The sequence below is a fragment of the Sesamum indicum genome, linkage group LG11 (genome assembly GCF_000512975.1).
Source record: "Sesamum indicum cultivar Zhongzhi No. 13 linkage group LG11, S_indicum_v1.0, whole genome shotgun sequence".
In the NCBI taxonomy this organism is placed as follows: domain Eukaryota; kingdom Viridiplantae; phylum Streptophyta; class Magnoliopsida; order Lamiales; family Pedaliaceae; genus Sesamum; species Sesamum indicum.
The window spans coordinates 12,324,146-12,338,942 of NC_026155.1; the positions used below are offsets into that span (position 1 = coordinate 12,324,146).

Consider the following 14,797-nt stretch of genomic DNA (forward strand, 5'->3'; position numbering starts at 1 on the left):
ACCTCAAATCAAGCTCGAAAAGCTCCAAGCTCGAGTCGGTTTTTCACGAGCTGAGCTCAAGCCCAAGTATTTGTGTTTGAAAGCTCACGAGCCGACTCTGGAGCTTTTCTCTACTTATTTATTTTTTTATTTTAAGCTTTTTATATATGTAACTACATAATCAATATTCGAATACATCATAAATTATAATTATACTTAATTAATATTTCATATTTTAATTTTAAATTATAATCAAATATGTTATTTTTATTTATATTATCATATATTTATCTAAAAATAAGTTTAATCAACAATTTAGTAAATAATTATTTAATATAATAAATATAAATTTTGTTATTTATATTTTTTAATATCAACTTGTACCTTTGGTACCTTTTGTAAATTTACAAGTTCAAATAATTAATTTATAATATTTTATATTTATGAGCATATATTTGGATCAAGATACATTATATGTAATATTTTTTGTATTACTTGTAAACTTATGTTGAAATTTGGTGATTCCAATGAATTAATTGTAATAATTAAAATTATGGTTAAAAAATATTTTATTTTTTTATATTACATTAGATACATATCTATAAAATGAGATCAAGCACTGCTTAGTTTAAACTCCTTTTTTAGAATTAAAAAATATAAAATTTAAATTGCTATTTTCATGACCATTCACATTAATTTTACTTTTAAGGAAATAGCTTATATTTATCTATTTTATTAAAATTGACATATTATACAATTCAATTATTAAAAAAACTATTTTGGATTTATAAACCTAATACTATAAGTATTGTTGAATTTTTTTAAGAACTGATTAATATTTTTTTAATTTGGTGTATAATTATACAAAATTATGTGTAAGTATTTAAATAATTTGATTTATATTTTCTATACAGTTTCTAATTATATTACTATTAAACTAATACTAGGTATACAATAAAAACAGTATGAAGTCATATACTCATACCATTAGATTAAACTATCGTAATATACATGTTTTTAACACTTTTTATGATTAATTTTTAGTATTATATATTACTAATATATACTTTTATTAAAAAATAAAAAACATAAAGAAATATATGAGCTTGAGCTCTTGAGCTCGACTCATGAGCAACAAGCTCGAGCTTGAGCCCTTTTCTAGCAAGCACGTCAAGCTCCAAGCACCTTATATATCGAGCTCGAGCCCTTTTCTAGCAAGCTTGTATATTAATCATCGTAAAAAATACAGACATATACACATATATTACATATAATTTTATCTCAATAACATTCATTCAACTTTGATGATAATCTAATATCATGTACTTTTACATTTTTATTCATTTTATTTTTCATCTTTCATTGAATTAGACAAACACAACAAAAATTTAAATTACATAATCAAATTAAGTGTGCTCTAACAGCCAGTACAAATTACATGAAAAAAGAAAATGAAATGAAACATATCCAGAGTTGCCCCTTCGCTCTGTATTAAAATCATTACAGTTTGACACCAAAAACCAAAATCCAAATTGCAGATCCCCTGTTTTCTACATCCAACTTGAAGAATTACTCACTTTTTGTGGTAAGAAGAAAACCAAACTCTGCCATTGCTTCCAATGGGCTGGACGACATTGAATGAACAAACAACAAATCTTGAACAGTAGTCTCTCACGATATTAGCTGATTTTGGTCCTCATAGAGTAAGTACATCCAATGTACTAGTAGTTTTTACTCCATACTTAACGGAATTTTCAGCACCGTCAACTTATAGCTTGAATGAGAATAATGCAACCCTAGTAACGAGAAAGAAACAAGTTAGATGGCGTTGGATAAACAACGAAGGTCCTTCCGATACTTAAGTCAATATCAAACTAACTTTGGCAAGAAAAGAAACAGGAAAAGGGGAAAATATATCCAACTGCACGATTCAGGCCTCCGGCCAAATTTGGAATTTCCTCAGATAGTGCCATAATCCATTCCCAACTAAATCAGATGTTGTGTCGTATGTCGGTATCTTAATAGCAAAAGACCAAATCAACTCTTTGGGGGAGTTGGAAATGTGAATATAATCATAAATCCATTTGCACTTACATGTAGGCTCAGATGAAAGAAGAAACATTCATGTGCAGGACAAAAATTCCAACAAATTGCATTAACAAAACTGAGTGCATCCAAACGGGCAAAATGTTTCGCAATAGAGCCCCTGGTCTTGCATGCACACCAAGCAGTAAGCAAAGCAGAGATGTATGCTATGATTGATCTTAATCGCAAAAGACCAAATGACTATGGAGAACAAGATCAAGATGACTTGAAGTACTCACCTTTCTTTTGATGAACCATGAAATTGCACCTGACTTTCACAAAGAATAAAATGTTACAGATTAAACTAGATTGTGTGTTCCGTAAGCAAGAAAGAGAACTTCCATACTGCTGCTGCCTTGCTTGACATCACTACTTCTGTGGTTAATTTACAAATACTCAACCAGTCTGCCTCATCTTTCCAGACACACCAAGGACATGTACCTTCTCCAGTCACAACTTGAAAGGTTTCTAGAACTAATGATTCAATCATGGTATTGAATTTTTGAAACACAAAACTATTATTTATTTTCTGAGATTCGTCTTCATCAAATAATCAGTCAATTCTAAAAGATCTGCCAATAAAAGCCCTAGTTATTTTTCTCTTTATCAATGATCTACTATGTTTCCATCATAAGTCACTTGGATTTAGTTCTTACCTCTGCTCTCAATCAGGTAATATTTGTTCACACTGGTGCAAAAACAGAGATGGTGCAATCACTTTACTCCAAGTCCCAATATTGACGAGGTTTAATTCCTACAATTTTTGGCGTCTCCACAACTAAGTGGAAACAAGAATTTTCCGTCTGAGAGGTGGACTAAGAAAGATCAGTTTACTGCCTTGGCTATAATCTATAATGAATTGCGATAAACTAAAATTGTTTCTTTTTTTGTTATGAAGAGAAAATAGGGTTTATTTACCCAAAAAAGATAAATCTAGGAGGAAAAAAAAAACTTTTCAAGTTGAAAACAACGAGTGGAAAAAAGCTTTGAGCAAAATCTACGGAGTATTAGAGATCTGAAGTCCTTGATGATGTTTGGAAAGAGGAAGAAGAGAGTGAGAACAGAAAAACAGCACAACTCCTCAATCACTCCTGCTCCAAAATCAATCTCCGATCCTGCACCTTCATCATAAAATCAAATCCACAAGTCAAATTCAGAAATACAGAATCAATCTCATATATTGAATAATTGAATAAAATTAACTGCTAATCACACTTCGAATGAAAATAGCAGACATGGAAAATAAACTAACCAGTGGAAACCTGAGGTTGATGAAACTAAAGGCGGCTACTCAGGGCTGCGACGATCCCAGCGGCGGCCGGGTCTCATCCCTGGCGAGCTGCTCGTTCTAGTGATTTCATCAGGACGAAGAAGGGTTAGACCATATATATAGTCTCAAAAACAAACGTGTCCGGAAACCCTAGTAGAAGTTAGAAGTATCCGTGGCCTGACTTGGTGTTTGCAAGTGGTTATACTTTATTTGGTTTCATTTTTAGCCCGTTTTGAATGGACTAAAATATACTCAATATTTATCTTCATTTAAAAATATTATATTTTGATATTATTTTTTTATTTATATAAATGCATATACGTACACACATATATATATAAATATATAAAAGAGACATAATTTGACAATAAGCAATTGTTATTGTCTTTCAGAACACAATAATTATATATAAAACAATAAACAGTGATTTTTGTCTTCCAAAAGACAACATTAAATATATAACGATAAATTGCATAAATGACCCTGTGTTTTTATAATTTAGCTCAAACCCCCTGTGTTCAAAAAATAAGTAAAAAAGAAAGTATTACATACTCTTTCCTTCAGTTAAATAAGTTTAACGGTGTTAAATTTTGTCCTATATTGCTCGTTATAGCCTTCTAATATCAACCATTAATCTCAATTATTAGAAATGAACAACCTAAATTTTAAGTAATTTAAAATATTTTTTTATTTATATATAACTATATATACAATATAATATATATATTATAATATATATACTATATATATACATATATATAATGGGCGGCGACAACTGCACCAAACTAGAAGAAGATGATATTGTCCAAAATAGTTTGGGCGACAGCATGCATATAGAGGGCAATGATGAGGTTGCCTTGCAAAAAAGGGGCGACCTAGCATTGCCCTTGTTTTGCCCCCCCTCCTGGAAAGGGCGACGGCCAAATCCAAACGACGTCGCCTTGGATCTGGGCAAGGTCGCCCAAATATATGGTGATGTCATCCCCTCATTAGGCGTCGTCGCCAGCCATTACCGGCCGACAATGGAGAAGAAGAAGAAAAAAAATATTTTTTAAAAATAAAAAATATTTTAAATAATATTTATTGTAAATGATATAATTTAAAATAATAAATATAAATTGTTGGTATTTTGAAATTTAATTAATATATTTTATAAAAATAAAATTTATTGGAATAATAATTTTATTTAGTTAATAATATAAAATTTTAAGTGATTTTTATCTTTCATACGAATTTTTAATTTAAAAATATTAAATTTGCATTGTGTTTTAAATTAAAATTTTAAATTTTAAAAAATTTCATATACTATTTAGTTGTTTTTATATTTTAATTAATATTGTGATGTGTATGTCAATGATGGCCCATGCCCTAGATCGGTCCAATAGCCTAGACGACCTAGGAAGGAAATGATGGATGGGGTCCATCTGGATTTGACCCAAAATTAATAAAGCCTTTAACGAGTCGAAGCAACTTGCCAAAATTTTAACAGCCCAGGTTAGTTGAAGGCCTAGAAGGAGACGCGGTCGAACGAGTGTCCATTAAACCTAGCCGAAATTTTATGTTCAATCAGCCCAGACTCCCATCATACTTGGCATCCAATCAGAACTGACGTGCCTGACTAGCTCGGAATGCGATACTTAAGGAGTTTATAGCAAGGTAGGACTCCCAAGCCAACATGACTCTTCATCAACCTAAGACTCTCACCTTAACCAACCCCCACGAAATGTTGAAACTAAGGATACCCCCTCCTGCCGAGGAATCTCTCCTATAAATACAAGTTTACCCCTTCAGAAGGGGGATGACTCTCTCTTTGAACTTTCGAAATCATCTTCATTCATATTATTTTCGCAATCAAAACTATTATACTAAATCCGTTTATTTAAGCATTCTTATTCACTTCTTATTCATTTCGAATTAATCACCAACTTGAGCGTCGGAGTGCTAACAATTTTTTTGTATATTCTCTCTTCAAGATTTTAATCCATTTTGATCCGAGGACTATATTCCAGCCCAAGATAATTGGACCCTTGCATCTTTCGCACGCATCAAATATATTTCATAATAAACATACTTAAAAGTAATATGTTTAAATTTCATAATAAAAATTTTATATACTTGTTTTAAATTATCTCTAAGAATAAATCCAAATATCCAATACATATTTATTGATCTTTGGCCTTTTACACACAAAGTCGTTGTTTTGATACCACTATATTAAATTATTATAATTCTAAAATATTTTTCAACTTCTCAACTCATGTTAAATTAACTACTCAATCAAGAGCATTTAGAACATTAATTCCATGCAATTACATTACTCAATAATTAAATTTACCCCCATTTTATTTAAGTTCGTTGTTAATTGAAATAACATATTAGTATTTATTTTTTCATGTATATATAATTATCGTTATCAATATAGCGTATATTGTATAAAGTGTCTATTTTTAATTTTATTTGAGTAAAATATGTGTTGATAATTGATGCATTAAAAAAAGTTACAAACAGTTTTTGTATGTGAGTTTGTAGACATGACAAATTTTAATATATAGAAACAATTTATGAGTTTCAATAAAACAAAAAACAGTACTAAAAATTATGTGTGCAGGTATTGCACGCCACCAAATATAATATTTTAAAAAATAAGGCAAAAAAGTATTTGTTTTTATTTTTATTATTTTTAATTAAACCACTCGGGGGTGGGGGAGCTTTTCGAAGTCCCCGATCCTTTTTTATTAAGATTAGAAAGCGAGCAAATTTACAACGGGGAGTGCTAACTCCCTATCATTTCTAAGAAGCTGTAAAAAATGAGTACTACTCCTTTACAAAAAGTCACCAAAAGCATAAACAAGGAGTACTACTCCCTTACAGAAAATTACAGAGGCATAAAGAAGAAATACTATTCCCTTACAAAAAGTGTTAAAATGGAAGACGAAGTTGGGGACGATAATCCAGTATGTCAAAAAATTTCTGCCATTACACTCGAATAATCGATTCCAACTAGTACTTGCAAAAAAATGTTTGGTTATATAATTGTTTCTTTCTAAATTGATTAAATTAAGACAAATTAACTTTTGATTAAAAGTTACAAGTAACTATTTAGTAACTTCTAAAATATTATAAATATTGAACTATTATTCTTAACACTTAAAATTTTGATTTTTTTTTTAATTTCTGACTTTTATTTTCGAACACTCCCAACTTATAATTATTCTTTTTCTCTCTTTTTTTTAGTTGGATGTTTTGTATTGTGAAAATTTTGAGGCGTCACACTGCAGCATTATTTATATTAATTAGTATCAGGTGACGCACTGAATGAGTGTGCATAATTTTTTAAAATATTTTTAAAATAAAAGTATTTAAAAATTGAAATAAAAACAAAAAATAAGAAAAAAATTAATTATATTTAATTAGAGTATATGAAGTTCAAATAAGAAATAAAGTTTAATTGCTTGTAGCAATTAAATATTATGGACTTAGATTAATTCATAGAATGAATACCTCAAATTGGAAGGTCCAATTGTTTGGATTTTATTGTGAATGAGGTCTACTTTAATTAGTCGAATTGAGTAGGGGTGATTTAAAAAAAAAAATTAAAATTGCTTAAAATGCTCAACCATATTGAATCTAATTATTTTTTATAATTTATTTTTTAAATTACAATTCTAAATTAAAATAAAATTGCGCTGCACTATTGATTTAGTTATACTTTAAAATTTTAAAAAAATAGTCAAAAATTGAAACAAATTGCTAAATATATAATTAGTTTTTTAAATTATATATAATGATAAAATAATTTATTTTTAGAAGAATTTCATATTCTAATTATATAGGGATAATTACATCCACTCTTCTGAAGTTTGGTGTAATTACATATAAACCTCCTGTGGTTTGAAAAATTACATATAATACCTTGAGATTTGCTTTCGTCTAACAAATAGATCCCCCATTTGTCTTCACTGAATTTATTGATATAGCAAAAAGAGAAAAACACTTAATAAAAATCAATATTTATCTTCGATTGATTTATTATTAACTAATTAAAGGTCAAATAGATCTTTTGTGACTAAATTACTCTTATAATGATGAAGTTATACCCCTATATACATTAATGAATGAAGACGTATAAGGGTAATTCGGTCATAAGAAGATTTAGCTGACCTACAATAAATAAAAAATAAGTTAATCCAACGTAAATATGCTTTTTTATCATTCTTTTCATTAATACATTAAATTCGATGAATGTTGGCCAACATATAATTTATTAGATAGAAGCAAATCTTAAACATACCATATATAATTTTTCAAATTACATAGAGTCTATATGTGATTACACCAAACCTCATAAGAAAAGAGTATAATCATCCCAATTGTATAAACCCAAAATTTATATATTATAAAAAATCCACATTACAAAGCCCATTTTTATAATATTTAAATTTGAACTTTATACAAAAAAATTTCTCATTTACATCAACACATTTATAATATATTAGGGATTGAAGCGTACTTAATATGTGTGTATAATTTAAATTTTTTATTAAATTAAATTAATAAAATAAAAAAAACAAATAAATAATTGATAAAATTTTATAAAATAAAATATTTTTAAACGTAATTTTCCCTCAAACAATTTGATTTTAATAATTTCTTTTTTTTTTTGTTTCTCACTCGTTTTACAAATATTTTAGTTTATTAGTTCATTATAAATTAATTATTAGTAAAAAAGATAAAAAATTCTCTTGCAAAACCCAAAATCGCCTATTCTAACTCTCTAAAATCTCTAGCTAGGGTTTTTCCCTCTCTCCTCTCTCTGCCTTCCACTTCCACCATCTCTCCTTTCAAATTTCAGGTTTGTCCCGATTGATTTCTCTCTGTTATAGCTTCTTTGTTGTGTTTATGCGCTGTTTGCAGGTGGTATACTTGGAAAGCAGCTGATTTGTTTCCATTGTGTGGCTGCTTAGTGTTTTCCTTCGTGCTTGTGTTGTCATCTCGATGAGGTTCTTGTCTTGTATGAGTAGATTTTATCCCTAGGGATTATGGGAGGAAAGTTTTGTGTGGCAGCATTGGAAGTTAATTTAATTGGAATTGTTAATGTTTTGGATGTCCTTGTTTGTATTTTGATGTCGTATAAAGTTTGAAATGAAGCTGTTCTGAGATAATGGTTCGTGGTTGATTACTTCTGAGTGTTGAAGATGGATAAAGGTAATGGGTTTGCGTTGAACTGAAAACAATAATAATAATGTCGAGCTGTGTGCTTCTGTTATATGCTTCATTTTTATATCAATTTCATAATTCACCAATTTTTTATAGTAATAAATAGCATTGTATTGTTGAAGATGCTGCCACTTGCTAAGTTGTATGGGTGGACCTTTATGTCGTACGAGTTTTATGAATTGTTATCCATGCACAAGCTGGAGAGTGCCGGACTATGCTGATTATATGCTAATGCTAAGCAACTCAGACATGTTCCCTCGATATACTTTGCTTAACTTTATAGCGCACTCGTGTGTGCATTATTTTTTCAGTAGTTATAATATATATACATATATTCCAATATTTTGAACCTGGTATTGAAAATGTGTCATGCATTTTATTTGGATTTATGATAAGAAATGAAGAATATGTCTGACTGAAAAAAGAAAAGGATTGGATCAATAGAGATCAAGAAAGTATGAGGAAAGAGAGGGGAGAAAAGTTGAGTAACAGAACTTCCATGTAAATAGAAAGATATGGGAGAGAAAAAGGAGAACATGTGACAGAAGAGAGGAAACAGGAGAGCGAGTGGAACGGGAGATGAAAAGGTAAAAAACCACCCAAGACAGATCATCTTTTTAACTGGTTACCGTTATCGAGTGATATACCATGTCTTAATATCTTTTCTATTATTTTGTAGTACAGATAGTCTTGACTTATTTCCTTTTGTAGTCCTAAACACTGTTACAAGTAATCAATTTTTAGCTAAACTCTGAGCAACTCATACGCGCTTGCTTGGCATACATTGCTTAAAATTTTCAGTAAGTCAGCTTTAATCTTACTTCCACATCTTGTTAACATGAGAAATATGCTCCTGACAGAGATTTTGTCTTTTGCAGAATGGATTTACAAATCAAGCATGCAGTAGTAGTGAAGGTTATTGGCATAACATGCTCTCGTGGCCAAGTCACTCAGGTCAGCGCCAAATTTGCTTATAACCAGTGTTGTTTCATTATGAGAAATGTCAAGGGACCTGTTAGTAGATTGTTCATAGTATTATACTGTTTGCTAAACCATATTTTCCTTGCGCTATCATCAAATTTTTTGAAATGATAATTAGAGGATGATAACATGAGGTACATAAATAGAAGGCTTTCTATTTTATTTTTTGTTGGATTTGGTTGAGAAATCCATATCCGATCAAAGATTTTTTAGTATGCATTTACTCCATATTTTTAATTGTGTGCCAAGGACCTTCAGTCTCTACTAGTATTCAAATTGAAAAAGATTGCAGGAGAACTTTTAGTTTGCTATGAGAGAGAGTGGCAAAAATAGTGGTTCATTTTATTGGAGGAGATAGATGTATAGGATTGTTCTCTTTAAGATTTTCAGTTGGATACATCTTCGTTCGTTCTGAGTTTATCTATTACACTCTCCTGGTTGTAGATCTGCAGCTTTATGAATATAATTTTTTTTTAGCGAAGAGCTTTATGTCCCCCATGGACTTGTTATATTTTATGTTCATCTTAGTAATCCTTTTTTATCTCTTAGCTGCAGAATTGGGCACTAAAAAGGTGTCCCAGGATCTGTGTAAAGTGTTCATTTCCAAATGCTGAGAAATCCAAATCTCAGAGACTAAGGACATCATGTGCTCTTGCAACTAAGTCGGAAAGGAAGATTCATTCACTAATGAGTCATGCCGATGCACCTCACTCTTTTTCTGCATTTAGAACCTGGACACCTTTTGGATGTGAGCTTTACAACACCAGAATGCCCATGAACTTCTCCAATTATGGGTTAATTGGTGGACTGTGTTCAACTTACTATGGTAGTATTACCAGATCATTTTCCCAGATCCCAAGAGCTGGTACCCGAAATCATATTGTTTGGACGGAAGGTGAGGGCAATGAGAGGAACTATTCTTTTAATAAGCGGCGAAAGTGGCCAAAGGCATATGCTGCTCAAAATGAAATGGAGGAATTGGCCAACAGAAGTTCTGAAGGCAAGGCAGCTGGAGCAGGGGATGTCAATATGTCCTCTTTGAATGGAAAGAATCTTGAGGATAATGAGAATTCCTTAGTCAGCAGAAGTACACAAACCAAAGAAGGCAAAAAGAAAGTGAAGCAGCAATCTGGAAGCAAGAAAAAACAGAATCAATCATCCAGTTCTATAGCACCTAGTGAGGCATTAGACATGCCAAATAGCTCTGGAAAACTTTCTCTAGCAAAGGAGAGCAAGAATAACAGAAGTAAAAAATCTCCTGCATCGTCAGAGGTTAGAAGTCTTTCTCCTAGTCTAATTGGATTTTTCTATATGGATCAGTATTTTGATTAACTCTGCATATGTTCAGATTAATTCAAATTCAAGTACTCTAACAGAAGTCGTTGATAGCAATATTTCAACAAAGAATGTCCAAAAGAAGACGACAAGGAGCTCAACTAAAAAGGGAAAATCTAATACAAAAGCCTGTTCTCCTCTGAAATCTAATGAGGAAGATACACTACAATCGGATGGCAAGGTATCACCAGAGCAAAATTTGCAATTGGTCAATAAAACCAAGTCTCAAGGTCAGAAGTCTTGGCGTCAGTTTTACCCGCCTACATCTAAATCTGTCGTGGTGGTGGAGTCCGTCACAAAGGCAAAAGTCATTCAAGGATACCTTGGTGAAATGTTTGAGGTCCTACCCAGTTATGGCCATGTCAGAGATTTAGCTGCAAGATCAGGATCGGTGAGACCTGATGATGACTTCAGTATGGTGTGGGAAGTCCCATCTGCTGCGTGGTCTCATCTTAAGAGTATTAAGGTTGCATTGAGTGGGTATGGTAGCTTCTGTCCAATTCAGTTATTGTTGTATTGCTAAACTATTATCCCACTTTCTGCTGCATCAGTTTTTTGCTTTCTTGCTACATGGTTTTGAATCCTGTTCTCCTACTGAATTTCAGTTTTAGAATTTCCACTGTATGCAGTTTACTTTTCTTTTTTATGTTTTGAATTTGTTTTAAATTGGCTTGTATATTTTCTCATCCCTTCTCCCTTGTTCCAGCGCAGAAAATCTTATTCTTGCCTCAGACCCTGATCGCGAAGGAGAGGCTATTGCTTGGCACATCATTGAGATGTTGAAGCAACAGGATGCTTTGCGTGAAGATGTCACTGTTGCAAGAGTCGTTTTTAATGAGATAACTGAATCCTCTATTAAAAGTGCCCTCCAAGCTCCACGAGAGATTGATGCAGATTTGGTGCATGCTTATCTTGCACGGCGTGCTCTTGATTACTTAATTGGATTCAATGTTTCTCCTTTACTATGGAGGAAATTACCTGGTTGCCAGTCTGCTGGACGTGTCCAGTCTGCTGCATTAGCTCTTATATGTGATAGGGAAAAGGAAATTGATGAATTCAAAGCGCAGGAGTATTGGACAATTGATGTTCTGTTCCAGAAGAAAGATCAGAATTCAGCCAATAACATTTCTCTCTCGTCGCATTTGACCCATTTTGATTCCAAAAGACTGCATCAGTTGTCAATTAGCTCTAATGTGGAGGCAAAAGATATTGAAGAAAAGATCAATCTGTCCAAGTTTCAAGTCATTAGCTCTAAAACTAGCAAATCTCGGAGAAATCCTCCCACGCCTTATATAACATCAACACTTCAGCAAGATGCTGCAAATAAATTGAACTTTGCCGCATCATATACAATGAAAGTTGCACAGAAGCTATATGAGGGAGTCCAATTATCGGATGGCAAGGCTACAGGACTGATAACTTATATGAGAACTGATGGATTACACTTATCAGATGAAGCAGCAAAGGATATCCAATCCTTCGTCATGGAAAAGTATGGACTGAATTTTGCAGCAAAGAGCACACGCAAGTATTTTAAAAAGGTGAAAAATGCTCAGGAGGCCCATGAAGCTATCAGACCCACTGATATACGCAGACTACCATCGATGCTTGTTGGGGTGCTCGATGAAGACTCCTTGAAGTTATATACTCTTATATGGTCTCGTACAATGGCATGTCAAATGGAACCTGCCATCATTGAGCAGATACAATGTGATATTGGTAATGCTAATCAGTCCATTATGTTCCGCTCGACGTGCTCGAAGGTGGACTTTCTAGGTTTCCAGGCTGTTTATGAGGATGCTGAAACCTTCAGAATCAGAAGTAATGAGGATGACGAGCATCAGCGAAGGGAAGTATTTGAGATTTTGAGCAATTTGAAAGGTGGCGATCCATTATTCTTGACTAAAGTTGAACCTGGTCAACACTATACACAGCCTCCACCTCGCTACTCTGAGGGGTCGTTAGTAAAAAATCTGGAGGAACTTGGCATAGGAAGACCTTCTACGTACGCAACCACTATTAAGGTGCTGAAAGATAGAAATTACATAACAACACAAAACAGAACACTATATCCAGAATTTCGTGGTCGCATGGTGTCAGCATTTCTCTCTAGTTATTTCAATGAGGTGACAGACTATAGTTTCACTGCTGATATGGAGACTGAACTCGATAATGTTTCTGCTGGCATTACTGAATGGAAAGGCCTTCTAAAAGATTACTGGACTAGATTTAGTAAGTATTGTGAGTGTGCTAGCAAGCTCCACATACATCAGGTGGAGAAGATGTTGGAGAAAACATTTGGTGGTTTTATATTTTCTTCTCTTCCTGATGGAAATAGAACTTGCCCCAGTTGTCTGGCGGGAAAATTGGTCTTCAAAGTTAGCAGGTTTGGTGCAGGATACTTTATTGGATGTGATCAACACCCAAAGTGCAAGTGAGTGGAAGCTCGGGATCAATTGAAGTTCATTTCTATTACATCCATAGATTTCAGTTTATATTTATTTTTCCTTTTGGTGGCTGTAACATTCCAATGAATCTGCAGGTATATTGCTAGAACTCTTTACGGTGAAGATGATGAAGAAGTCGATCCTGAACACCAAAAGAACAATGTGCAGGAGCCAAAGTTGCTTGGTCTAAATCCAGGGTCAAATGAAAAGGTTTTAATCTGGCCATACATTTTGTTGATTGTCTGTTACTAATAGTTCCCTGCATTGGTGATTGTGGGTTTTATTTTTGCATTAATTGACTTTGCTTGGTTGTCAACCTCGTAGGTTCTTTTAAAGAGCGGCCCATATGGATACTATGTGCAGCTTGGTGAAGACAGAAAGGGGCACTTACCTAAGAGAGCCTCAGTTTCTCAAGTATGTATTTAGTAACTGAAGTTCAAAAACCCCTCTTTCTCTCAATTTTCATCTGTGTATAGAATATTTCAATCCATTTAGAGCTGAAGCAAAACAATATCACTATGTTGGTTACAAAATTTCCCTGGTTAAAGTGACTTAGCAACTGAAGAAGCTTTGCAATTTCTCTGGTCACTTGTCAATTCGTTCGTATTTTCTCATGCTAGATAAAGAATGTAGACTCAATCACATTGGAACAAGCCCTTGACTTACTGCAGTATCCAGTGACCTTGGTATGTTCTCGATACAATGTATCCTTTTTCTTTCTTTACTCTACATATCATCAGGCTGATCACAGATGGGCTCTGATTTCAGGGAAACCACCCAGATGATGGCCAACCAGTGATTTTAAAGCTTGCGAAGGTCGGATTTTCCGTTAGACACAGGCGCACAATCGCATCTGTACCCAAGGTAAACTCGGTTAACATATTGTTACTTGTATTCTTGGTATTGTTTCTGAACAATACAGCTTAGCTCTTACACGACTCAACTACCTGATTCTTTACGTGTAACGTTTGGCCTATCGACTTGAGAATATTGATCTTCTTCACAGAATATGAAACCTAACGAGGTCACCTTAGAGAAAGCTTTGCAACTACTACAGAGTAAAGATGTGAGGAGGTGTGGTCGACCGAAGCGCAAAGTTGTGGTTGAAGAGGCTGTTAAGGCTATGTAAGCATGCCTGTGATATGAATCCAAGCTATTGTTGTTTCTATTATAGAAATATTTTTAAAAAAATTATAGAAAGTCATTTACACCCTTTAACTTATGTCTATGTCTTCCCTTTTTTTCTTTTTTTCCCAATAATTGTTTGCTCCTTTTCCTTATTTATATTCCATGAGAGAGGCTGTTTTCAATTGATAGATAAAGATTTTTGTCAACAATTCTTTCATCTGTACCAGGCAATTTGCAGTTGATTCTGAAGTTTTGTTGTTGTACCTATTTTTCTAATCATAATAATATTATTTAGGGTAAATTACAACGAATTCTTCTAAAATTTGATAGGATTGCAAAGACTATTCATTGTTTG

General features: G+C 32.8%; 1 protein-coding gene and 1 long non-coding RNA gene across 7 annotated transcripts; one reads left to right on the top strand and one right to left on the bottom strand.

Moving 5' to 3' along the window:
* Positions 1,363-3,497, bottom strand: LOC110012941. The gene is made up of 2 exons (XR_002288104.1): positions 3,317-3,497; positions 1,363-3,185 (listed from the first exon to the last, which is right to left on the bottom strand). It is a non-coding gene; the product is annotated as an uncharacterized LOC110012941 (long non-coding RNA).
* LOC105174160 (DNA topoisomerase 1) lies at positions 8,084-14,691 on the top strand. Of its 6 annotated transcripts, none has more exons than XM_011096163.2 (11): positions 8,111-8,186; positions 9,263-9,351; positions 9,430-9,505; positions 10,082-10,804; positions 10,881-11,347; positions 11,574-13,301; positions 13,410-13,524; positions 13,639-13,728; positions 13,935-14,000; positions 14,083-14,178; positions 14,321-14,691. In XM_011096163.2, exons 3-11 carry the CDS (start codon positions 9,431-9,433, stop codon positions 14,441-14,443), a joined length of 3,483 nt encoding a protein of 1,160 aa, XP_011094465.1. In that variant the 5' UTR covers positions 8,111-8,186; positions 9,263-9,351; position 9,430; the 3' UTR covers positions 14,444-14,691. The 6 variants fall into 6 exon arrangements, with proteins under 6 accessions (XP_011094464.1, XP_011094466.1, XP_011094465.1 ...); XM_020697874.1 differs by lacking the exon at positions 8,111-8,186 and adding an exon at positions 8,948-9,138 and having other exon boundaries at positions 9,236-9,351; XM_020697876.1 differs by lacking the exon at positions 8,111-8,186 and adding an exon at positions 8,948-9,138 and having other exon boundaries at positions 9,236-9,351; positions 10,088-10,804.